The 25,468-nt window shown below is 50.6% G+C and overlaps 1 protein-coding gene across 1 annotated transcript; it reads right to left on the reverse strand.

Annotated features, from left to right (window-relative positions):
• Nucleotides 1-329: 329 nt before the first annotated feature.
• On the reverse strand, nt 330-24,128 carry ODAD1 (outer dynein arm docking complex subunit 1). Its single transcript, XM_061139735.1, has 15 exons — nt 23,950-24,128; nt 23,513-23,605; nt 22,195-22,294; nt 21,847-22,036; nt 15,267-15,389; nt 14,862-14,975; nt 11,488-11,555; nt 6,050-6,237; nt 5,724-5,858; nt 5,323-5,405; nt 5,059-5,227; nt 2,365-2,528; nt 2,165-2,268; nt 1,527-1,605; nt 330-1,370 (listed from the first exon to the last, which is right to left on the reverse strand). Exons 2-15 carry the CDS (start codon nt 23,580-23,582, stop codon nt 849-851), a joined length of 2,109 nt encoding a protein of 702 aa, XP_060995718.1. The 5' UTR covers nt 23,583-23,605; nt 23,950-24,128; the 3' UTR covers nt 330-848.
• Nucleotides 24,129-25,468: the final 1,340 nt, after the last annotated feature.

A 25,468-nucleotide genomic window follows, 5' to 3' on the forward strand; every position in this document is an offset into this window, starting at 1 on the left:
CAGTGCTGCTTTCAGCCCTCTCTCTTGAGACATAGAGAATTCCAAAATAGAACCTTGAAATTTTTAAAGGTACCCCACAGAGATTCTGAGGTTGCTTGTTACTGCAACATAACCCAGCCTATCCTGACTGACTGATACAATTCCCAGTTCTCAGTAGAGTCTGAAATGTGGAAGTCTCAGGAAAAAAAAAAAGTGAACGAATGAATGGCAGGGAATAGGAACAGGCTCAAACATTTCCCCCTGGGCCAGAGGTAGAGGAAACAGCCATGTCTCAAGCTTTCTCTCACACACACAAATACACTCATAACCAGGCTGGGGTAAAAGTCAAACTCTGGCCTTTATTTCCTATGGTCACAGCTCACGCCAGCCCTGACATCTTTGCCCCCAATTCTTCCCCCACGAGTCAGTACTGAGGACTCTTGAAGGGAACAAGGAACAAGGACCTACAGAAGCAGGGACATGAGATGCAAGGAGGGCCTGGGAGAGGGAGGTGAGGAGAGGGAGTTAGAAATGGGGAAGCTGAAACAGGAGGGGAAGGGATCATCAGAGAGGTTAGAGCAGAGGTGAAAAGACAGACATGGGGACAAGACTGGGACACAGGGAATGGGAAACCCAGAGAACAGGAAATCTGGCAACCGAAAGGGAAGGTCGGGTCAGAAACAGAGAGGGAGACCAGGAGGCTGATGAGGGAGGGGCCGATAGGAAGAGACACAGAAACACAGGGAAGGGTTGATGGAGACAGGTGTGCAGGCAGCTCTCCCGGAGCTCGGAGCTCGGTGAGAAAGATGTTGAGTCCTAAGAGGCAGAGACCCAGAGAAGGCCCTGCGAGGAGCCAGGGGCGGGGTGCCCTAGTAGTTGTTCCGGGAGTCCTTGCTAGTTGTGGAGGCCTGGCCGGTGCTGGAGGCAGGGCCGGGGCTGGACCCGAGGCCTCCGCTCGATTCTGACCCAGGACCTTTGCTCGCCTCAAAGCTCTCGTGGTCTCTGCTGGACCCCACATATCCAGTGGACCCCAGGTAGCTGCTAGAGTTGGGGGATCGGAAGGTCACACGGCCCGGGGTGGAGCCTCGACTGGACATCAGTCCCCCCGTGGTGGCGCTGGTGGAGCCAAAGGTCACGTGGCCTGCGCTGGACTCCCCGAAGGTCACGTGGCCCACGTTGGAGCTGGTGGCGCGGCCTCCGCTGGACACCAGGATGCCGCTGGTCTTGTGGCTCATGATGGACCCGGGGGCTTGAGTGGGCCGCTGGGTCACCAGGCACGAGCTGGAGCTGACCTTCGGGGTGCTGGAGGTCATGCTCGGGGTGCTCTCCACCTTGATGCCCTCGACCAGCTCCTTCAGGTGCTGCTCCTTCGACTGCTCCCGGGCCTCCAGCTGCCGGGGAAGTGAGTTAGGGCCCGCGGAAAGGGCCGCGCTCGCCCCCGCCCCCGCCCCCGCCCCCAGCACGACCGGTCCCACCAGGCCATGCCCACGCCACTACCGGACCGGCGTCCCGGCCCCGCCGGCGCCCCGCCCCCTGCCCATCCTCACCGCCTTCACCACAGAGCTCAGCAGCTCCTCCTTGCTCAAAGGATAGTCGTCTTTGGCCTCAAAACCTGGGGGGTCCTCCCTGAAGTGGGGGAAAAGACAGGAAGGGACTCTAGTCCCTACCCTCGAAAGTTCGATGGCTCCTCATTGCAAGGTCCCGAGACCCTCGACCACACGCAGGGGTCAGAGCGTCTTTTCCCTGTCGGGTTCACCCAGGGTCCCATCGCCCATATTGTTCCCGGAGACCCTACTCCTGGTTCCCCCAAAGCACCCGCTTCATCTTCTACCCACCCCCCAAGAGCCACACCCACCCTTTAGTCCAAGGAAGTGATAATGTCAGTCGCTCAGTCGCCAGGGACTCTTTGCGACCCCCTGGGCTGTAGCCTGCCAGGCTCCTCTGTCCATGGGATTTTCCAGGCAAGAATACTGGAGTGGGTTGCCATTTCCTTCTCCAGCGGATCTTCCCAACCCAAGGATCGAACCTGAGTCTCTTGCATTGCAGGCAGATTCTTTACTATCTGAGCCACCAGGGAAGCCCCCCTAGTCCAGGGGATCCCCCCAAAAAGCTGTCCCTCCCCACATCTCGCCTCCATCCCCAGGGCACGTCCTCCCCAGCCGCTCCCTCTGGCCCTCTGGCTCACAGGTTGTCTGGGGGCTGAGGCGGGGCCACCTTCTTAGGAAAATCCTCAGAGCTCTGGCCCAGCACCATGAGGGAAGCGTTGAGCATGCTGGTGGAGGTGTAGTTCTGGAGAGTGGAGAAGCCGACTGTCTGTTCAGGTCCGTCTTCAAGGCCCCGGCGCCTTCCCTCCCCTCCCCACCCCCCATGCCCTCTGCACAAGACCTGCGTTTCCAGGAAGGCCTGCACCGTCAGGAGCTGCACCAGTCGCTTCTCGATGAGGCTCAGGAAAAGGCTGATGTCCCGGTCTCTCATGTGGGTCTTGACTCCGAGGAGGTCATTGATGAGGGTGCTATCACACTGGACCCTGGTGAAGAGGTGCTGGATGTCTGGGGTCAGAGGGGACAGGTGGTCATGGACCCAGTGCCCAGGGGGTGCCAGCCCTCTCCTCTTCCTCAAGACCCTGCTGCCCTGGCTGGGGAGACACCAAACAAGGCTTAAAGATGGAAAGGCACTTGTCCAAGTTCAGACTGCCAGGGGAGGAGGGTGGGTGGGCATCTCGGGGTGCTTGGCCCCCAGGCTCCAGATGACAGAGGACAAAAAGTGAAGGAGGGCCTTCCCTAGTGGCATGGTGGTAAAGAATCCACCTGCCAATGCAGGGGACAGGGGTTCAATCCATGTTCCAGCAAGATCCCACATGCCATGGAACAACACAGACCCAGGGCCACAACTATTGAGCCTGTGCTCTAGAATCAGGGAGCTGCAACTACTGAGACCACGTGCCCTAAGCTTGAGCTCTGCAACAAGAGAAGCCGCCGCAAGGAGACGCCTGAGCACCACAGCTCGCGAAGAAGCCCATACAGCAACGAAGACCCAGAACAGCCATAAAGAAATAAATTTTTTTTTTAAAGCTAGCGAGCTCAAAGGGAAACGTGACCAGGACAGTTCCACATTGCCAGCCTGCTTCACACCACTTCAAGTCACCCACCTTCCAGTGAACCCAGCGAGTCCAGGGCTCAGGCTGTGTTTCTCCCGCAGAAACTCAGACCTGTGCTCCACAGAATTCAGAGGAAACTCATTGTAGCCTCGAGGCTGTGGGCGTGACCCGCTCTCACAGTTGCCCCCTATTGTATTTAGTTAACTAGTTTCACGAATGAAGTGAAAGGCACTCAAGACCTTGACAGAAATCTGCACCCAACCACAGGACGGCCCCCCTGCCCGCCCTGCCTCCACCACCTGAGCTCCAGGCTGACAAACACGGTTTCCTCGTGGGGTCCATCCTGAACTGGCAATACCACTCACACTGAGATCAGGCTCACCATCCACCCCCGACCCCTGCAAAGCAGCTCCTTCTCCCACGTTCCCATTTCATCCTCACCAAGCTGGACCTCTGTGCGCCTCACCCTTATCAGCCTGACACCCCTGTGCTTCGTCCTCTCCTCTCCATCCTCATCCCCTCCCCTCCTACCCACCCCCTTCTCCTGCTCACAACCCACCCAGGACCCTCAGTCTCCCAGGAGAAAAACCTCAGCCTGACATCCATTTAGGATTTGAGGCTCTTAAAGGTCCGTCTGGTCAAGGCTATGGTTTTTCCAGTGGTCACATATGGATGTGAGAGTTGGACTGTGAAGAAAGCTGAGTGCCGAAAAATTGATGCTTTTGAACTGTGGTGTTGAAGAAGACTCTTGAGAGTCCCTTGGACTACAAGGAGATTCAACCAGTCCATCCTGAAGGAGATCAGTCCTGGGTATTCATTGGAAGGACTGATGCTGAAGCTGAAACTCTAGTACTTTGGCCACCTCATGCGAAGAGTTGACTCATTGGAAAAGACCCTGATGCTGGGAGGGATTGGGGGCAGGAGGAGAAGGGGACGACAGAGGATGAGATGGCTGGATGGCATCGCCGACTCGATGGGCATGAGTTTGAGTGAACTCTGGGAGTTGGTGATGGACAGGGGGGCCTGGCGTGCTGCGATTCATGGGGTCGCAAAGAGTCAGACACGACTGAGCGACTGAACTGAACTGAACTGAGCTCCCACCCACGCCCCCTTCCATTCCCCTCTCTGCGCAAAGAACCTACCTTCCTTGAACACATCTCCAAGCCTGGACCCCACCTGCTGGGAGCATTCCTCCCCTCTCCAGGTTTTTGCTTACTCATCCTTTGAAATCAGCCTCAAGCATCATTGCTCCCAGGAGACCTCCCCTGTGAGCCGACGGAGCCAGTGTCATGGGCTCTGCTGCTGGCACTTGAAATTCTTGCTGGTTTTTCAACAAGGGGCCCGACTTTTTCACTGAGCACTGCCCCCCCCCCCCCAATTCTGCACTCCATGCTGACTTAAAGGCATCCTCTCATTCCTGCAGTCCCCAGGGTATCCTCTATCCCAGCCCCTGGGATATCGAGTATCCTATCGGAAGCCAGTCTCTTATCCCGCCCCCCAACCCGCCCAGTCCTCATCACCTAGCACAGGGCTTGGTGCTGTGGCAAACGGGGTCTACCGAGACTTGAGCTCCTACTGTGCAGCACGAGGCAGACATCCCGTTTGCTCCCCATCACCACTGCCACCTCTGCCTCTCTCTCTCCATCTGTCATCCCACCGATCTCATGCCAACCCCACGAAGTAGGCACTAACAGGGGGTCTCCGACAGAGGATACCACAAACCAAAGTTCACAGATGGGGGAGCTGGGATTCAGACCCAGGGCAGCCTGACTCTTGTCCCTCTGCACTGGAAGGAGGAATGGATGCTGCTGCAGGATGGATGGATGGATGGATGGATGCAGAATGGATGGATGGACGTGGGACAGACGGACAAGGGAATGCACAAAGTGATCCTCGGAATGTCTGTCCGTGGCCAACCCCGGCAGGGCTCCCCGCCTGCTCATCATAGCCTCCCAGAAGAAGAAGCCAGGGCCGGGGCTCACTGGTCTTGAGCTTCTCCAGCTGCCCGCGAAAATTGTGGTAGCGGGCCTCCAGGTCGTCGGCCTCCGAGTGCACATCGTCCACGCGCTGCTGCAACTCGGCCCGCTGCTGCTCCTGCTGCGCTCGCCGGTCCTCCTCGCTGCGGCGCCCGCTCACCAAGGCCTCCTGCATCTGCGGGGGCAGGGGCGCGACGCTGGGCCCAGCTCCAGAGGGGACACAATGAGGTCAGAGGAGTCGGGGATGGGGAGGGGGCGGGTCTCGCCCACCTCCTTGATCTCCTCCTGCAAGTGCTCCAGCTCCGAGTTCTGTTCATTGATGAAGTTGAACTCCGCAAAGTTCCGCTCCTCCACTGGGGGCCAGTGGGGAAAGGCAGGGTCCGGAGAAACAAGAGATGCGCAGGCAGAGACACACACAGGAGGAAGGGGTCAGAAGGCCCGAGATGAGGAAGGAGGGAAATTGGGGAAGACGGGGAGGAGGAGCGTGCTGGAGGCAGGGCAGACGGTAAGAGTCCAGTTGAGCCGAGCCTGATCGCTGGGCCCTCTAGCGCGGGTGGAAGACCCCCCAGGCCCGAAGCTGTGGCCCTCGGTCACCAAGACAGAGCACAGTCTGCACTGGATTCCGGGGGCCTGGGCCGCGAGCCTGCCCCTCTCCACCCCCAGGTACTCACACTCCAGATACTTTTCCACCAGCAAGTCCGGGTCGGTCTCCCCGGTCAGCTGGGACAGTTTATTCAGGGCGTCCTCGTAGCGCAGCACCAACTTCTCCTGGGAGGTCTTCCGGAGGCCTTCGGCCACCTCCTGGGCTGGGGGGCGAGGGGACAGTGAAGTCGCCGTCGGGGCGGCCACCACAGTCGCGCAGACCCCGCCCAGCCCTGCCCCTGGAGGTCCCGCCCCTCCATGGAGGCCCCGCCCCACGCTGAGACCTGGGGCCGGCGGCCCCGCCCCTTCCGCTGCCCCGCCCGCTGGCGGCCGAGATGGAGATCCCCGGCCTCACCCCGCTGCTCGCGCTTCTCTACGATGGCGGAATCCGGCTGCCGGTCGCCGTTCTTGAGCTTGAGGAAGCGGTGCAGCTGCTCCAAGTGCGCGATCTGCCGCTGCAAGATCTGCACCTCTGTCTCGTTCTGGGCCACCTCCTTCTCAGCTCTCTCCCGAAGCATGCCTAACTTGGTCTTCGCCTCTTCCCTGGGAGGGATGGGGGTTGGTTAGACCGGGGTCAGGGAGACAGGAGGTTGGATTTGGGGTCAGCCTGGGGCCCAGGGAGGGGCGGGGTTAGCCTGGGGATGGAGGGTGAATGGGACAGGGTTAGCTATCAGCCTGGGGTCTCAGGGATGGGGGAGGTCAGCCTGGAGTCACAGAGATGGATAGAGCCAGCCTGGGGTCCCAGGGATGGGGCAGAATCAGGTTGTCACAAAAGGCAGAGAACTGTCTAGGTTCCTAGTGGTGGGTCAGGATGGGGTTACCGGGCAGTAGGGGGTGGAGGAGGGGTTGGTGGGTGGGCCGTGTAAGTGACTGATGGTCTTGCCCACTGGGGGGCACTGCTGCAGTGTCTGCCCAGGGCATCGGGGAAGCCTGGCCGTTATTATGTGACTGTGGAGCAGGAGGCAAGAGGCGATGATGGCACAGTTGGAGATGATATCAGACTCCAAAAGGTGGACCCAGGTGATAAGGTAACTGTGCTGGAGTTTGGGGTGGAGGTGGGGAAATATAAGAAGCTTGGAGCCTGCAGGGCCTCACATGGGACAGGCAGGTGCCATCACCAGCACTTGAGTGCTCACCCTGTTAAGATGCTAGGGACACCTGCTGACTGAAACTCCCCCGCCCTGCCTGCCCGGCTGAAGGTGACGCTTTTAACAGTAGTGCAGCTAACTGTGAAATCAGAGTGCCCCAAGCCTACGTCACAGGTCACAGGATCAAAGGTCAAAGGGTCATTAGGTGGGGAGACCAGCAGGTCAGTCTTCTCAGGTCCAATGGACCAGTCTAGTTCCCCTTTCCACGCCTTTGCCAACCTCGGTTGCCTCGACTCAGGGCACAAGCTTCTGGCTCTACTCAAATTCTGCTGAGTCCTCCTTGGTGGGAGCCTTCTCCTGGCACCCACCAGGCCCAGCCCACAGAGACCCCTCTAGGAGCCCCTCAGGGATCAGGACTCACAGTTCTTTCTGTGTCTAGGGCCCAGCCCCACTGAAGGGCCGGGAAGAGGTAACCCAACTTCCCAAGAGCCAGGCCCTGCAGGAGATGTTCTAAAGCAGCCCACAGGGGTCCATGAGGTAGATACCATTATTATTGCCATGTCACAATAGAGGAAACGGAGGTTCAGAGAGGGGAAGCAGCCTGCCCAGGTCACCCAGCCAGGAAGCACTGGTCCGACAAGAAGTGTTGGTCCTGACACCTGTCTCTTGCCTTCTAGCTGAAACCACCCTGTCCTTGCACCCAGCTGGGCTGCCCACTGCAGTCAACTGGACAAGTGTTGGCAGGGGCCAGATGCTTCTGATGCAAAGACAGGCCAGCAGGCCATCACCAGTGGGGCTTGGCAGAAAAGATGAGGTGGGCCAGTCAGATTCTCTCCTCAGAATTTACACTGGGAGATGCTAAGAAGGGGACAGCAGGAAGCCAAAGCTGAAAGGATGTATAGAGAGAAGCCACAAGAAATCATGTTACGAAGGCCAAGTTAGGAAGAAGCCAGAGCTATACATGAACAGAAGCCATGAGTTGAGGCTCTGAAGAAGTCGTGGCAGACCACAGGTAACAAATGACAGAATCAGCCACAAAAGGACTTCCCTGGCGGTTCAGTGGTCAAGATTCCACGTGTCCACTGCAGGGGGCGCAGGTTTGATCCACAGTCAGTGAATTGAGATTCCCCACATACCATGCAATGTGACCAAAAAGTAAAAATAAATGAGTTTTTTAAAGAAGTAAAATTTAAACAACAAACAAAAAGAATCAGCCATAAAAATACAAGAAGTTCTGAGAGATGCTACAACGTGGGTGAACCTTTGAAAGTGTTACACTGAGTGAAAGGAGCTAGACACAGAAGGACATGTCGTATCACACGTCATATCATTCCATTTCCATGAAACATAAAGATACATTTAGGGAAAGGTAGATGTACAGGTGAATCATCCAGATGACAAGGAGACAGGTTGCCAAGGGGGCTGGAGAAGAGGGGACTAGAGAATGACTGCCTACTGGGTACAGGTCTCCTTTTGGGGTGATGGGAACAGAAGTGATGGTGCACAGCATTATGAATGTACTAAATGCCTCTGAATGGTGCACTTTGTAACGGTGAATTTTATGTGCATCTTAACTCAAAGCAAGGAAGGAAGAAGGAAAGAAAGCAAAAAGAGAGAGAAAGAACAAAGAAAGAAAAATTATAGAAACCTTAAGGTAGATTTGGGCTAGAGCCAATGTCTCATGGAATCACAAACCATGATAAGCAGAAGTCGTGGGGTAAAAACAAGATACTGAATAGAAGCTAAGAAACCCTTGGAGCAAGAGAACAGTGCTGAAGCTTAGAAAGGAGTAGAGATGGGATAGGAGAGAGAGAGTGGAGAGCCCACAAGAGCCCAGAGGCAGAGAGAGATGCCCATCAGCTTAGCAGCTGGGGCTTCTAGGTTCCATACAACATGACCCTTTACCTGAAGGTGTCTTGAGAGAATCTCTGTCTCTTTCAACCAATATTGATAAATGTCAAAGCAAACACTCTCTTCCAGCAACACAGACTTTACACATGGACATCACCAGATGGTCAACACCGAAATTGGACTGATTATATTCTTTGCAGCCAAAGATGGAGAAGCTCTATACAGTCAGCAAAAACAAGACTGGGAGCTGACTGTGGCTCTGATCATGAACTCCTTATTGCTAAATTAATACTTGAAGAAAGTGGGGAAAACCACTAGACCACTCAAGTATCACCTAAATCAAATCCCTTATGATTATACAGTGGAAGTGAGAAATAGATTTAAGGGACTAGATCTAATAGACAGAGTGCCTGATGAACTATGGACGGAGGTTCGTGACATTGTACAGGAGACAGGGATCAAGACCATCCCCAAGAAAAAGAAATGCAAAAAAGCAAAATGGCTATCTGAGGAGGCCTTATAAATAGCTGTGCAAAGAGGAGAAGCAAAAAGCAAAGGAGAAAAGGAAAGATATACCCATCTGAATGCAAAGTTCCAAAGAATAGCCAGGAGAGATAAGAAAGCCTTTCTCAGTGATCAGTGCAAAGAAATAGAGGAAAACAACAGAATGGGAAAGACTAGAGATCGCTTCAAGAAAATTAGAGATACCAAGGGAACACTTCTTGCAAAGATGGGCTCAATAAAGGACAGAAATGGTATGGACCTAACAGAAGCAGAAGATATTAAGAAGAGGTGGTAAGAATACACAGAAGAACTGTACAAAAAAGATCTTCATGACCCAGATAATCATGATGGTGTGATCACTCACCTAGAGCCAGACATCCTGGAATGTGAAGTCAAGTGGGCCTTAGGAAGCATCACTATGAACAAAGCTAGTGGAGGTGATGGAATTCCAGTTGAGTTATTTCAAATCCTAAAAGATGATGCAGTGAAAGTGCTGCACTCAATATGTCAGCAAATTTGGAAACTCAGCAGTGGGCACAGGACTGGAAAAGGTCAGTTTTCATTCCAATCCCAAAGAAAGGCAATGCCAAAGAATGCTCAAACTACTGCATAATTGCACTCATCTCACACGCTAGTAGAGTAATGCTCAAAATTCTCCAAGCTAGGCCTCAGCAATACGTGAACCGTAAACTTCCAGATGTTCAAGCTGGTTTTAGAAAAAGCAGAGGAACCAGAGATCAAATTGCCAACATCTGCTGGACCATTGAAAAAGCAAAAGAGTTCCAGAAAAACATCTATTTCTGCTTTATTGACTATGCCAAAGCCTTTGACTGTGTGGATCACAACAAACTGTGGCAAATTCTGAAAGAGATGGGAGACCACCTGACCTCCCTCTTGAGAAACCTGTATGCAGATCAGGAAGCAACAGTTAGAACTGGACATGGAGCAACAGACTGGTTCCAAATAGGAGAAGGACTAAGTCAAGGCTATATATTGTCATCCTGCTTATTTAACTTATATGCAGAGTACATCATGAGAAATGCTGGGCTGGAAGAAGCACAAGCTGGAATCAAGATTGCCGGGAGAAAGATCAATAACCTCAGATATGCAGATGACACCACCCTTATGGCAGAAAATGAAGAAGAGCCTCTTGATGAAAATGAAAGAGGAAAAAAAAAAAGAAAAGAAAATGAAAGAGGAGAGTGAAAAAGTTGGCTTAAAGCTCAACATTCAGAAAACTAAGATCATGGCATCCAGTTCCATCACTTCATGGCAAATAGATGGGGAAACAGTGGAAACAGTGGCTGACTTTATTTTTTGGGGCTCCAAAATCACTGCAGATGGTGATTGCAGCCATAAAATTAAAAGACGCTTACCCCTTGGCAGGAAAGTTATGACCAACCTAGACAGCATATTAAAAAGCAGAGACATTACTTTGTCAACAAAGGTCCATCTGGTCAAGGCTCTGGTTTTTCCAGTGGTCATGTATGGATGTGAGAGTTGGACTATAAAGAAAGCTGAGCGCCGAAGAATTGATGCTTTTGAATTGTGGTGCTGATGAAGACTCTTGAGAGTCCCTTGGACTGCAAGGAGATCAAACTAGTCCATCCTAAAGGAGATCAGTCCTGGGTGTTCATTGGAAGGACTGATGTTGAAGCTGAAACTCCAATACTTTGCCCCCTGATGTGGAGAGTTGACTCATTTGAAAAGACCCTAATGCTGGGAAAGATTGAGGGCAGGAGAAGAAGGGGACAACAGAGGATGAGATGGTTGAATGGCATCACTGACTCAATGGACATGAGTTTGGGTAAACTTCTGGAGTTGGTGATGGACAGGGAGGCCTGGTGTGCTGCAGTTCATGGGGTTGCAAAGAGTCGGACATGACTGAGCTACTGAACTGAACTGAATCAATGCTTCCTACATTCCTGGCCCGCTGCGACCTGAGCTTACTTAAATCTGTTTATTTATGATTTATTTATTTGTTTGTTTATTGGTAGCACCACGGGGCTTGTGGGAGCTCAGTTTCCCCAACCAGGAATTGAACCAGGGCCTTGGCAATGAAAGCCTGGAATCCTAACCACTCGACCACTGGGGAACTCCCCTTAAGTTTCTCTACATCCCTATGTGCTATGTGCCATGCAAGACAGGGGCCAAAAGGTTAATTCATATACCCAAGAAGAAGGACCTTGACCAAGGAGCTGGAAAATTGGTGGAGGAGGGGCGAGGAAGGGGCATCTTATGAAAAGGGGGGGAGGTGGATTCTGACAATCCATTTCATGAGGTGGGGATCTTCCCATCACTTTCTTAAGAAAATGCGTGGACTGGTCTAGGACGCCTCCTGGGGCCCTACCTGACAGTGTAGGCGGAGGTGGAGGAGACCATGAGGTTCCTGACCGAGTCCTTCAGGAGCTGGATCTCCTGCCAAGAGAACAAGACTGAGGCAACTTCTGACGCCCTCGCCACTGGAAGGCTTTCCTTTGAGCCTGTATCTCCCCAATAAGAAGTGGGTTTCCTGTGCCTTAGAAATGTGGTCCTTTCTAGTTAGTGGCAACCCATGAAAGGGTTTTCAAGGAGGTACCAAGCGAGAGGAAAGCCAAACTGATGACCAGGAATGCAGGGAAACACCCAACTCAGGATATTCCTAAGAGTGCTGACCTAACTTTCTGGTAGGGTCAAAAATTTGTGTGAATTTCAAAACTGTGACCACACTAATCTGTTTCCTAGTTCCGTGGAAGTGTCTGTGCAGAGTTATGGGTAAAAAGGGTTCTTTCAGGAGAGAGAAGGGAGGAAATTACATGTATATATTTTTACACATATAGTGTATATGTATGTACTAATATATATAAACACATATACATATATGTTGCATCCTCAGTCATGTCCAACTCTTTGCAACCCCACGGACTGTAGCCCACCAGGTTCCTCTGTCCATGGGATTTCCCAGGCAAAAATACTGGAGTGGGTTGCCATTTCCTATTCCAGGGGATCTTCCTGAAGCAGGGATTGAACCCATGTCTCTTGCACCTCCTGCATTGGCAGGCAGATTCTTTACCACTAGCGCCACCTGGGAAGCCCCTATATATGTATATGCACACACACACACACACACACACACACACACACACACACACACACACACACACACACCCTTTTGCAACAAGAAACCGAGGCTAGAGAACCAGAAACTATGGGGGCTGAGTGGGAATGGATAGAAGAAATGATGTTTCTGTTGGAAACCTTTGGAATAGTTTTTTTAATTTATTTATTCATTTGGCTATGCCAGGTCTTAGTTGCAGAACTTGGGATCTTCGATCTTTGTTGCGGCATGTGGGATCTAGTTCCCTGACCAGGGATGGAACACCAGCACCCGCATTGGGAATGTGGAGTCTTAGCCACTGGATCAGGGAATAGTTTTGATTTGGGAACCCGTCAATGGTTTACGTGTTCACAAAAATTCAATCAACAAGAATAGGGAACAGAACGAAAACCAAATACAAAGAGAAGCAAATGAACCTAACTATATTTCAAAGGACAGAACCACAAAGAAGACCAAGAAAAAATAGGAACTAATCCTAGTAACGTATGAATAAGGTGTAGATGGATGGATGGATAGATAGGTAGATACCCACGCCCTCAGAGGATAAAACAATCAGCAAATGAACTGTGAACTCTCGTGTTCAAGGGTTGTTAGTACAGTTGTAACAATTCTGAACCTCTCTTGGGTATTTTGTAGGGTAGAACATAAGTACGTATATCAATGCTATTAGCAGCTAGAGTTTCCACTGTGGGGGAAAACAAAGATAAAATGGGGAGTGTTCAGGAATAAGGCAGTGGTGCTGGGGTCAGAATGAGAGACACTGATGCAAACTCATGATTTTAAAACATGTGTGTGCTTCCTAGCCCTCCCCAGAGAAAGGGCCTCAAGTCAGGGACACCCCAGTAGCAGTGAGGACTCCTAGAGCCTGTATTTTGGTTTCTCAGCACCTACTTCCCACTGGGAAGAACCAGGACTCTTTGGAGAAACACTAACTCAAGAGTTAAGGCAGAACAAGTACAAGAAAGTCTGGACTATCTTCTTGTGCCAGAAAACAAGGAAGTCCACCGGGTTGAGGGGGGCGGGGGCGGAAACAATGGGCTTGTAAAAAAAAGCCAGCTTGAGGGCACTCCCACCAGAGAAGTCTGGGACAATTTGAGCATCATAATAAGTAATGAGCACTATGGATTATAACTCATAAAGTAAGAATATATTAATGCTTACTGACAACCCACAAATATACTTAAGAAGTTCTTCCTTAAGTAAAATGCCATTTTCTAAATGAAGAAGAAATGACAGAGAGTTAGAAAAAAATCACTCTTTGGCAGCCATTACAGTAATAATTGGACTTCTCAGGTGTCTCAGTGGTAAAGATTTCACCTGCCAATGCAGGAGACTCTGGTTCGATCCCTGGCTCAGGAAGATTCCCGGGGAGAAGGAAATGGCAAGCCACTCCAATATTCTTGCCTGGGAAATCTCACGGAGAGACGAGCCTGGTGGGCTACAGTCCACAGGATTGCAAAGAGTTGGACACAGTGCACGCATGCACAGTAATAATTATTCAGACAAAAATCATCATTATGGGAGGCTAGAGTGGAAATGTGTTGGGAAATAGGATATTTACACGGTTTCAAAGAATCTCCCTGGACCCATTCATTACAAAGAGGGAAACTCTCTATTGGAGAAACCTGGCTGACAAAGCGATCAAGGTCAACATCACTAATTACAGGACAAACTGATGTTACATGCTCCTGGTGTAATGCCCACAAATGACACAATACCACCTCAGTGGTATTTCACCTAAAATGCACAACTTGAATCTAATCATGGAGAAAGATCAGATAAGCCTACATTTGAGGGATATCCCACAGCACAGCTGGGCTGGGTACTCCCAAAATGTCAAAGTCATGGAGACAAAGAAGTGTCTGTTGTAGATAAAGGGAGCCAGGACAACCAAACGCAGTGTGGGATCTTGGCCAAGAGCCTGCAGCAGAATAATTAAATTAACTATCACGAGATGCTGTTGGAATAATCATGAACTTTAAATATGGACTATTTAGAACTGTAACAATGTTCAAGCTCCTGATTTGGGCAAGGGCACTTTGTTTATGTAAGAAAATGGTCTTGTGCTTAGGAAATAAGCACTGACGTTCTTAATGACGTTCTATAATGTCTACATCGAGCTCTCAAATTCTGACAATGTTATTTTCAGTAAAAAACAATTACCCAGAGAGAGAAAGACAGAGAGAGGGTAAAATGGCAAATTACCAGTCTTGGTGAAGGATTGATAGTTCTTTGTACTATTTCTGCACCTTTTCTGCAGATTTGCAATTATTTCAAAGTAAAATTTAGAGAGGGGGAAGAGAAAAAAATGAAGGGAGGGAGGTGGAGGGAGGGAGGGTTCTTCAAAGAATTTCAAGGCTTATTGAGAAACGCGTGGAATGTAAATGGTCTGGCCGGAGCCTTTGTTGCCCCGTTGATGACACTCAAAGTGACATCTCTGCTTCCATCTGAGGCAGTTGTCTTTGTTGGAACATTTTCAGGTCTCCATTCCCTCCAAACTCAAGTAAATCCGTGGTTCTGGGCGGTTCTGCACTTGAGGCGGGAGGGTTGGAGAAGGCAGGGTGACTCTTGCATCCTCCCCTCCTCGAGGGCTGGGCCAAGGGCTCCTGGGCTTCAGGGCCACTGACCTTCTGGAGCTTTCGGTCCACGTTAAGATAGCGGTTCCTCTCGATCCGCAGGAGATCTAGCTCCTCCCTCAAGGTCGCGTTCTGAGCCAGCTGGATGTCAAAGCGACAGATGACCTGGGGTGGGAGAGGGTGCTGAGAGCCTGTCTGACACCCAGCCTGCCTCCATTCTCCACTTTCAGCAGAGGAGAGGGCACTTGCCAGACTGGGGGCCCGTTCTCAATTTGGGGACCCCGAGAGCGTCACCAAGGACCCAAGCATCAGCCTCCTTCCCAAGGGGACCCTCCATCCCTCCGGGATCATGTCTCCTGACCTGGTCCACCATTTCCAAAACTTGACTCCTATGCTCAGGTCTTCCCCTAAACCCCAGAGCTCGGACCTGGGGACAGCCCAGAGGCGGACCCTCACCTTGTCCAGCTGGTTTTCGAGACTCTTGATCCTTCGCTGGCTCTTGACCTTATGATCCTGGACGCATCCTGGAGACCTGGCATTCTTGCTGTGGGCAGAGTTCCGGCTCTCCCATTCCTGGATCTGGGGAAAGAGGGTGGTACCTGTTGGTTGACAAAATGTGGGAGAGATTGAGGGAGGGAGGGAGGAGGTGAATGGGAGGGTGAGTGACTGAGGGTGGTTGATAGGAGCAGTCCTTGTGTGCCTGGCCATCAGCTGGACCCCCTTCTGAGATCAGTACCCAACCTTCCACATGACCCAAGTCTAGATAATCCTTTTTTTTTTTTTTTAATTTTTTAAAATTTTATTTATTTTTGGCTGGGCTGGGTCTTCACTGCTGCACAGGCTTTTGTCTAGTTTTGGGGAGCAGGCTTCTCCTTGCGGTGGCCTCTCTGGTTGGAGCACAGGCTGTAGGGTTCGCAGACTTCACTAGTTGCAGCTCCCTGGCTCTAGAGCGCAGGCTTGGTAGTTGTGGCGCACAGGTTTAGTTGCTCTGCAGCACGTGGGATCTTCCCAAATCAGGGATCAAACCCGTGTCTCCTGCATTGGCTGGCAGATTCTTTACCACTGAGCCACCAGGGAAGCCCCAAGATAATCCATTTAGAGATGGATGTGTGCCCCAAGCTGAGCCAGCCTGAATCCTTTCTGGTATTTTGGGAGAAACGTGTGATCTGGGTGGATGAGTCACCACTCTCAGTGGACAAAGTGGAGACAAGAGTCTGAGAGTGAGATAGACTGGGACCTGGGACCCCTTGCTGCAAATGCTTGCCCCTGGACAAACATCTCCTCGAGTATAACCTTTAAAATTGTATAAAATCTTTTTTTTTAAAGAGAAGAAAAAAATAGATGAAGGCAAAGATCAGAGTGATGCTTCTACACACAAAGAACGCCAAAGATCTCCATTAGACCAGCAGAACGTAGGCAAGAGACACAGATTCTCAAGACTTCCAAAGCAGTCAGTCCTGCCCGCATCCTGATTATGGACTCCTGGCCTCCAGAACTGTGTGGCAATGAATTTCTGTCATGTAAGCCACCCTAGGAAACGAATACATGCACCAAGGCACCCCAGAGCGTTGCAGCAAACTCAAAGGGACAACCATAGGGATATTTTAAAATTTGAGGGAGACACATGGACATTGGTCAGACACCACATGAACTTGGAGCTCAAGGTCATTCCCAGGTTCAACAGGATGTGGCAATACATTCCTTTGGATGATACATCTTTCTGAAACAGTTTTTAGCAGTTGCTGCGATTAAAAAAAAAAAAAAATCAAAACTCCAAAATGGTGCCATTGAGAGAAATTGGGCAAACCATACAAGGACTTTTCTCTGCTTGTGAATTTATCATTATCTCAGTAAAATTTCAGTTTAAAAAAAGAAAGCAAGTGCTACACAGAAGTCAGTATGGAATGAGTGGTGAGTCCAATCTAACCAAGATCTGAAAAGTTGCACAGCGCCCCAAAGGCACAAACATCCCACAGGTAATTGTGGTTTTTAAGAACTAAACACGATTTTCTTCAACTTGTGTGTGTGTGTGTGTATATATATATATATATATATATATATATTTTTTTTTTTTTTTTTTTTAAGTGGTTTCTAGGTTGTTAGGATGCAAACCCTTACTGTGTTGTTCAGCCAAGCTGCTATAATAGAGTTGTTAGCAGTGCAATACTGGGGCTCCTCAGACAGTGCTTGAGAGCTCAAGTTACATTTTCAGGAAGTACATGAGTTCAATCGCTGGTAGCTTAAAATTGACTATTATACTAGTTTCCCAGTTCTGCAGAAAAATTACAGTCTTCTTCAGTATTCACAGATTAGTTCCAGGACTCCCCTCAGATACCAAAATCCAAGGATGCTCAAGTCTCTTATATGAAATGATGTAGTAGGGACCTTCCTGGTGGTCCAGTGGTTACAACTCTGCACTTCCAATGCAGAGGACCAGAGTTTGCTCCCTGGGTGGGGAAGACCCCCTGGAGAAGGAAATGGCAACTCACTCCAGTATTCTTGCTTGGGAAATCCCACGGACAGAGGAGGCAGGTGAGTTACAGTCCACAGGGTCGCAAAGAGTCAGAAACAACTGAGTGACTGAGCACACACACAGATATTATGTCATTATAAAAATATACCACAATTTATTCATTCAAATATTAATGGACATTTGGGATAATCTGGAGCTAGATGATATGAATAATGCATCTATCAACACTTTTTCATGAATCCTGGTTCCAGGGTATATACTCAGAAGTGGCATTGTTGGGTGGGAGGATGGGTTACTGACAAATCTAATCCAATTTCTACTGGGGGATGACTTTTGTTTACTTCCTTCTACCACCATTTCCATGGAAACATACTGGGTTTAAGGTAAATACAGAATGCCAGCTGTGGTTCCCAGGCAACAATGTTTGTTATAAAGGTGGCCCCTGATTGTGAACTATATCAGACTGGAAGGACTGTGAGTGGACTTGTAGACCCTGGAGGCTTATGTGATCATGAATGAATAGAAAACTGGTTTCCTTGTGGGGTGTTTCTTATAACATAATATATTCCTGGTGGGGTCTTACAAGCTGCTCTGATAATTGGTTACAAGTGGTGGCTCGTGTTGAATATAAAAAAAATCCCCATGGCAGGGTGGGCAACACCCACCCATGTGGTGTCGTCCAACTGAAGATGCTGAGACGTATCCCCTGAATACTCAAGGAAGATGCATTGGATGCTGTCGTGCAAAGATGCTGCTGTTTCCTGCCCTCTGTCCTTCTGCAGAGTTAAGTGAACCTGGTGCCAGGTGACAGCCTATTGGATCCTATGAGTGTCATGGTCAGGTGGAGTCCAAGACTGCTTCTGGTGACCATCTGTGTGGAGTGGATGCATCCCCAGACCACAGGGTATGTCTCTCTTCAAATTTAATAGATAATGAGGGAAAAAACTTTTCAGAATACACATGACAATTTAGACTCCCTCCAGCTGGTGGGGTCTTATGAACCAGCAGTTCTTTAAGAGTTCCCACTGTTCCTCCTCTCCTCTGCACTTGGTGTAAATCTGGTGAGTGTGTAATGATATCTCCTTATGACTTTTCTCTTTTGGGGGGCTGTGCTGAGTCTTTGTTCCTGCCTGCAGGCTTTCTCAAGTTGCAGAGAATTGGGGCTACTCTCTGCTTGTGGTGTGAGGGCTTCTCATTAAGTGGCTTCACTTGTTCACAGGCTTTAGGGCAGTGGGCTTCAGTTGCTGTGTCACAAAGACTTAGTTGCCCCAAGGCATGTGGGATCTTCCCGGACCATGAATCGAACCCATGTCTCCTGCATTGGCAATTGGATTCTTTACCACTGAGCCACCAGGAAAGCCCTATGGTGTTCTCTTTTTATTTTTAAAATTTTTCTTTTTTGGCTTCTCTGCATGACATGCAGGATCTTAGTTCCCTGACCAGGCATTGAACCTGTGTCCGCTGCAGTGGAAGCATGGAGTCCTAGCCACTGGATTGCCAGGGAATTCCCAAACTATTCTTTTAAGTAAATCTTAATCATCTTGTTCACTTCACTTCTCTATAAATCTTAGAATCTGTCCATTTCATCCATTAAAAATAAAAAACTTTCAGTGTTTTGATTGGAATTACATTGATTTTATAAATCAGTTTGGAGATCTGACATTTTACAACACTAACTCTTCCAATCCATGAACATGGTATACTTCTACATTTATTAAATTCTTCTTTGGGACTTTCCTGGTGATCCAGTGGTTAAGACTCTGCTCTCCCACTGCAGGGGGTATAGGTTCACTCCCTGATTGGGGATCCTGCATGCCGTGCAGAGCGGCCAAAAAAAAAAAAAAGATTATTCAAATATTAAGTTCTTCTTTTGTTGTTCTTCAGTCACTAAGTTGTGTCCAACTCATTGTGACCCCATAGACTGCACCAGGCTGCCCTCTCCTTCGCCACCTCCCGGAGTTTGCTCAAATTCATGTCCATTGAGTTGGTGATGCCATCTACCCATCTCATCCTCTGCTGCCCCCTTCTCCTTTTGCCTTCAATCTTTCCCAGCATCAGGGAAATCTTCCCCAGCATTCTTTAATATTCCTCAATACCCTTCTACAATTTATTCTATAGGGGTCTTGCATACTTTTGTTAGATTTCTTCCCAGGTACTTCTTTTGGCTATTATAAATGTGTCTTTTTTTGGTTTAATTTTCTAATAGTTACCGCTAATACAGGGAAATATCATTAACCTTTGTTTCCAGCCACAGTGTTAAAATACCTTGTTAAATATAAGCTAGTTTTAGATTCTTTTGGACCTTCAATGTACACAAATAGATCACCAACAAATACTGACAATTTCATTTCTTCCAATTTTTAAATTGTTTTAAATTTCTTTTCCTTCCCATACTGGGCTGGATAGGAATTCCAGTACAATGTCAAACAGAAGTGGTGCTAGCTAACACTCTTATATTGTTACTGATCCCAAGGAGAATTTTTTTACGTTTTTTCTATCAAATATAATGTTTGCTGTAGATGTTTTATAGTTGCCCTTCATCAAATTTGGGGAATTCCCTTTTATTCCTGGATTGCTAATAGTTTAACATGAACGGATGCTGAATTTTATCATATATATATATATATATATATATATAGATTGTTGCTATGAACTGGTACAATCCAAGGATTGTCTGTCATCAGTTTCTGATGTAATAGGTTCAGAAAATGGCAGTAAGCATTTAGAAGCTGTTCTTGGGTGCTGCTGAATTCATGTGACAAGTCACACAAAGCTCCCCAGTCTCCTGCCCAGATGTCCACATCCAAATTCCTAGAACTTGTGACTATGTCACTTGAAGAGGCAAAAAGGACTTTACAGATGTGTAAAGCCAAGGATATTGAGATGACTCGAGAATAATCTCCTGAATTGTCTGGATGAGCTCAATATCATAACAAAGGTCCTTACAAGTGAAAGAGGGAAGCAGGAGAGTCAGAATCAGAGAAGAAGAGATGACAAAGGCATCAGAGTGATGCAGCTTGAGAAAGATCGACCGGTCATTGCTGGCTAAGAAGATAAAGAAAGGAGTCATAGGGACGTCCCTGGCGGTCCAGGGTTTAGGAATCTGCCTGCCAATGCAGGGGAACACAGGTTAGACCTCTGGTTGGAGAACTAAGATCCCACATGCCTCTGGGCAGCTAATCCTGTGCCCACAACTACTGAAGCCCACACACCCTAGACATGCTCCACAGCAAGAGAAGCCATGACAAGGGAAAGTCCATACACTGTAACTAGAGAGTAGCCCCTGATTGCTGCAACCAGAGAAGGCCCGAGAGCAGCAATGAAGACCCGGCACTATCAAAATAAATAATTTTAAGAATAAAGATGTTTTAAAAGAAAGGAGCCATAAACCAAGGAATGCAGGCAGCTTCTAGGAGCAGGAAAAAAGCAGGAAATAGAGTCTCCCCTGAAGGCTCTTAAAGGAACACAGCCTGCTAACACCTTGATTTTAGCCCAGTGAAACTCATTTTGGATTTCTGTCCTCCAGCACTGCAGGATAATTCATTGGTATTACTTTAAGTCAAGTGAGTGGTAATTTGTTACAGCAGCAATAGCAAACTAATACAGCCCACCAAGATATCTAACTTTCAGTCTCCTATTTGTGATCCAGTAGTGTGCAAGAAATCTTTTGGTCTCAGCAAGCAACTTTTTAAGATTTTTTGATGTGGACCATTTTTAAAATCTTTATTGAATTTGTTATAATATTGTTTCTGTTTTATGTTTTGTTTTTTGGGCCCAAGGCATGAGGGATCTCAACTCCCCCACCAGGGATTGAACCAGGACTCCCCAGCATTGGAAGGCAAAGTCTTATTTATTTAATTTTTTTTGGAAGGCAAAGTCTTAACCACTGGACCTCTAGGGAAGTCCTTTGGCAAGCAACTTTTTCTTTTTGCAAGCAACTTTTGAAAATGAAGAGTAAAATTGAAAATAGAATGGAAAAAAAAGAAAGAAAATAGAATGGATCCCATGTGGAGAAGAATTATTTGGGGAAACTTTTGTTTCTGATGGATTTGTATGTGTGTGTGTTTACATCCATATGCATCTCTTTGTATATGAACTGTGTCACAGTGAGTCCTGGTCCTAAAAACTGAAAAGAACACTAGCCTAAAAAAGTCACATTGTTTCCAGGGTCAAATAGCAGGATCTTGAAGCCAACAGGATGAAAAATTGGTCTAGACTCTGCTGCGTTACCTACATTCTCTTTTTGCAGATGAAGAAACTAGGGCCCGGAGAGAAGTAGACTCGCCCACGGTCACACAGCTCTGATGCGCCTGGACCAGAATTCTATTATAATGCAGGTTGCACTGACTCCAGAAGGTGACTCTTTCCCTCTTAACTGCCTTTTTGAAGGCATGAGGCTGTGCTAAGCTGTAAAGACTCATAATTCCTATGGGTGCCTGAACACAAACTCCCTTGAGAGGATGCTTTCAATAACCCCATTTTTCAGATGAGGAAAGTGAGGCTCAAAGAGGTTATGACATTTGCCCCTGAGTAGGATCCACCGAGTCTGGTCCCAGGACCCACCTGCCTGTCCAGGGCTTGGTTCTGTGCCTGCAGCTCCTTGACCTCGGCCTGCACCCGGACCTGGCACTTGAGCAGGTGACCCATGTTCTCCAGCCTCTCACTGTCCCGCAGCCTCCTGACCTGGCTCTGGGCAATGCTGATCTGCACCCGCAGTTTGTGTCTCACCCCCTCCAGGCGCTGGATCTCCTCACTGCCCAGGCAGGGACGGGGAGGGGAAGCCAGAAAGGGGCAGAGCTCGGCATCCCTGAAGTCCAGATATGCTGAGCCTGCCCTCCCCTCTCAGACCCAGGAATGCAACCCCCCACCTCCTTCACAGCCCCCTCCGAGGCTCCAGGGACCCAGGCTCACAGCTGCTTGTTGACGCGCTGATGGACTTCTTTGCTGTAGGCTCGCCTTTCATCTTCCATCACTTTGCATTGTCGCTGCAGTCGGCTCAGCTCCCAGTCTACTGAAGCGTGGGACCAGGCAAGGGACTCAGTAGGAATCCAGGTCCCAGCCCCTCCCTCTCCAAACCCTAGGAATTCTGGCTCCCTTAGGGGCTCACCAACTGCAGCTGAACTGCAGACCCAGTCCCCCGCACCACTCTAGGGCTGCGTCTCAGTTCCTGTATCTCTCAAACTTCCTCATCCCTGCACACTGCCTGTACCCTAAGCTGATCTCCCCTTTTCCCCCTAAACCCACTTCTATCCAGGGTTTGGGCATGCATCTGTTTCCCCACTAGAGGGCACTCCAGGGAAGCCTCACAGTCCTCAGGGACCAGAAGCACAGGACCTAGAACTTGGGAAAGCTGAGGACATGTGCCAAGCCCCCCTCCCCAGAGGGAGGGGGGGGCACTTTTCTTGTTACATCCCTCCTGTTCAACCCCACCACCACCCTTCCTTAGCCCCACCCTCCCACCTCCTCACTCTCAGCCCATCCCCTTGGCTCAGACCTCATCCCCCCCTGCCTGGACCATCACCCCATCACCCCAGCCTCCCCAACCTCCTGGCCTCCCTTCACAGCTCCAGACGGTCTTTCCATGCCTAGAGTGGTCACAGACCTCCCTGTGCCCCAGCACCTCCAAAGCTGCAGCTCCACAGCCCTGGGGTTCCAGGCCCCACAAACCCGACCCTACCCACCTCTCTGGTCCCATCCACTAGCTCCCCACCCCCCACGGCCCACTGGTTCTCAACCAGGATCAATTCTGCCCCCTTTGGCCGTGTCTGGAGACACCTTTGATTGCTACAGGGTAGGGGAGGGTCGGGAGGGTACTACCAGCATGCAGTGGGTAGAAGCCAGGGGAGCACTGAGCATCCTCCAGCGCACAGAACCCTCCCCCTAATATCCAAGAATGATCTGACATCTGACCCCAAGGGTCAACGATGTGGAGGTAAAGAAACCTTGCTCTAGTCACATCCTGTTCTCTCTGCGGAAACACTCGTCCTTTCCGTCTCCTGTTGGTAATTCCTGGGAGAAGTTCTGGGCCTCACTCAAACTTCTCCTGCAGGAAGTCTTCCTGGCCATCCCACTCCCCCACCCGACTCCACCTCCATTCTGGAGGAAGTGTACTTAGCCACTAGAGAGCGCTCCTGAAAACCCTCCCGGTCCCCGGGGCCCCGCAGCACAGGATCTGAAACATGGGAAAACCGAGGAAAAGAATGGATGAAATAAAGAATGCAGGAATTACCCATTCCCTCCAGGAAGGCCTCACTTCCATCCTCGGAACGAGTGCTCCCAGCCGAGAGTCCAAAAGGCATCTTGGCCAAAGAGGGTGAGGCTCCTGTAGAGGCGACACAGGACCCCTTCAGACGGCGAGGAGAGGGCTAGGAGGGTGGGCGATGTACAGCGAGGGATTAGGTACTGGAAGAGGGTGACCCCTGAACTGGCCTCTCTTTGAGTCTCAATTCCTCCAGTGAGTCAGACCGGGACGCCTGTCAGATCTCTTCCCACACTCCTCCCAACATCCCACCTCTCACATTCTGTCTTGCGTCGTGGTTCTGACTCTGGCACGGGGTCCTCTAGACCCCCGGTATCTCCGAGGTGGGGCTGTTTGGGGAGGAGGCATCACAGAGGCAGGGGAAACCCCATCCCGATCGGCTGAGGAGAGCGAGGCCCGGTCCCTACCTGCTGGAGTGCCTGACCTGTCCTGGGTACTCCAAGCTCACTGTTGTGGTCTGGTTACTGGGGAGATAAGGGGCCAATGAAGGTCTGAGGACAGCAGCCGGGGAGGGACCAAGGCCACCGAAGAAAGCCGTGGGAGGGGAGGCTGGGGAGGAGGGGCCGAGAAAGCCACGACGAGGCCTTCAGGGAGATCAGGTGCTAAGAACAGACGAGTTAGGGGAGCACTACGCGGGGCGGGGCTGGGGGCTGGGAGGGGCGGGGCTTCGGGAGTCCTGCGAGGGGCGGGGCTGGGAGGGCCTGTGAAGGCTGAACCCTAAGCCTTGTGAAGGGCGGGACTGTAGACCGGGCGAGGGGCGGGGCTGTGGAGGACTAAGATGGGCGGGGCTGAAAGGGCCTGTGAGGAGGGGAATACGTGAGCCTGAGGCGCGGCGCTTCGGGGCTAGCGAGGGAAGGGCAGAGCTGGAAGGACTGGAGAGGGCTGGGGCTGCGGGACCTTACGAAGGCAGGGACACAGATAACCGTCCAGAGCAGGACTTCGGAGCTTTGAGAGGAGAGGGACAAGAATACCTGTAAAGGGCGGGCTGCGGGCCCTGTGAGGGGTAGGGCTTCGGGGGGTGGCGAGGGGCGTGGCTGGAAGAACACGTGAGAGACCTGGCGGGAGGGCGCTGGAAGGACGCCGGCTTCCCAAGACTTGTAGGGGGTGCTGAGGCTAACCGTCGAGATGATCTGTGTGGGGAGCACGGGCTTGTGAGGGGTAGGCTGTGTGTTTCCAGGAGGGAGAGGCAGTAGCTGAAAGAGCCTGTGGAGGCAGGGCTGGGAGGGGAACGTCTGGAAGACTGGAACTGGGCCGAAGTCCTTTGGGATGGCGCGCGAGAGACGCGTGTCTTAAGCTGATTGCTGCTGCTGCTAAGTCGCTTCAGTCGTGTCCGACTCTGTGCGACCGCAGAGCCGGCAGCCCACCAGGCTCCCCCGTCCCTGGGATTCTCCAGGCAAGAACACTGGAGTGGGTTGCCATTTCCTTCTTTAATGCTTTAAAGTGAAAGTGAGGTCGCCCAGTCGTGTCTGACTCTTAGCGACCCCGTGGACTGCAGCCTACCAGACTCCTCCATCCATGGGATTTTCCAGGCAAGAGTACTGGAGTGGGGTGCCATTGCCTTCTCCGATTAAGATGAAGCTGATTAAGACCACGTTATTTTGAGGCTTCATTAGCAGGCAGGCGGTGCCGATGCCGGGGGTTGTGAGGGAGAGGAGCGCTTACCACCACCTCAGGGCCGCGAAGCCGCTCACTACGCATGCGCGACCAACGGCCTCGGGAGAGACTGCCAAAACCCTCAGCTGCCAGAGCGGTCGGCGCTCTGAGAGGCGGAAGTGGGCGGGGCCTAGGGCGCTCCGTGCCGCCCCTGCTTTCCGGGCACGCTCCCGAGCTCCGCAGGGCACGCCCCCCCCCCCCCACCTTTGACTGCCGCCTGCTGCCCACGTGGGCTTTCACAGAGCCTGCTGTCTGTGGGCGCCGCTCCTTGCA

This window comes from Dama dama, chromosome 4 (assembly GCF_033118175.1).
Source record: "Dama dama isolate Ldn47 chromosome 4, ASM3311817v1, whole genome shotgun sequence".
In the NCBI taxonomy this organism is placed as follows: domain Eukaryota; kingdom Metazoa; phylum Chordata; class Mammalia; order Artiodactyla; family Cervidae; genus Dama; species Dama dama.

Excerpts from the sequence above, each read along its gene's own strand:
- ODAD1 (XM_061139735.1), bottom strand. The coding sequence starts at position 23,582 with ATGCCTTTTGGACTCTCGGCTGGGAGCACTCGTTCCGAGGATGGAAGT. Across the intron at positions 11,556-14,861 it reads TGGACCGAAAGCTCCAGAAG|GAGATCCAGCTCCTGAAGGA; the intron begins GTCAGTGGCCCT and ends TTCTCTTGGCAG. Across the intron at positions 5,228-5,322 it reads TGCAGGAGGAGATCAAGGAG|ATGCAGGAGGCCTTGGTGAG; the intron begins GTGGGCGAGACC and ends CTGCCCCCGCAG.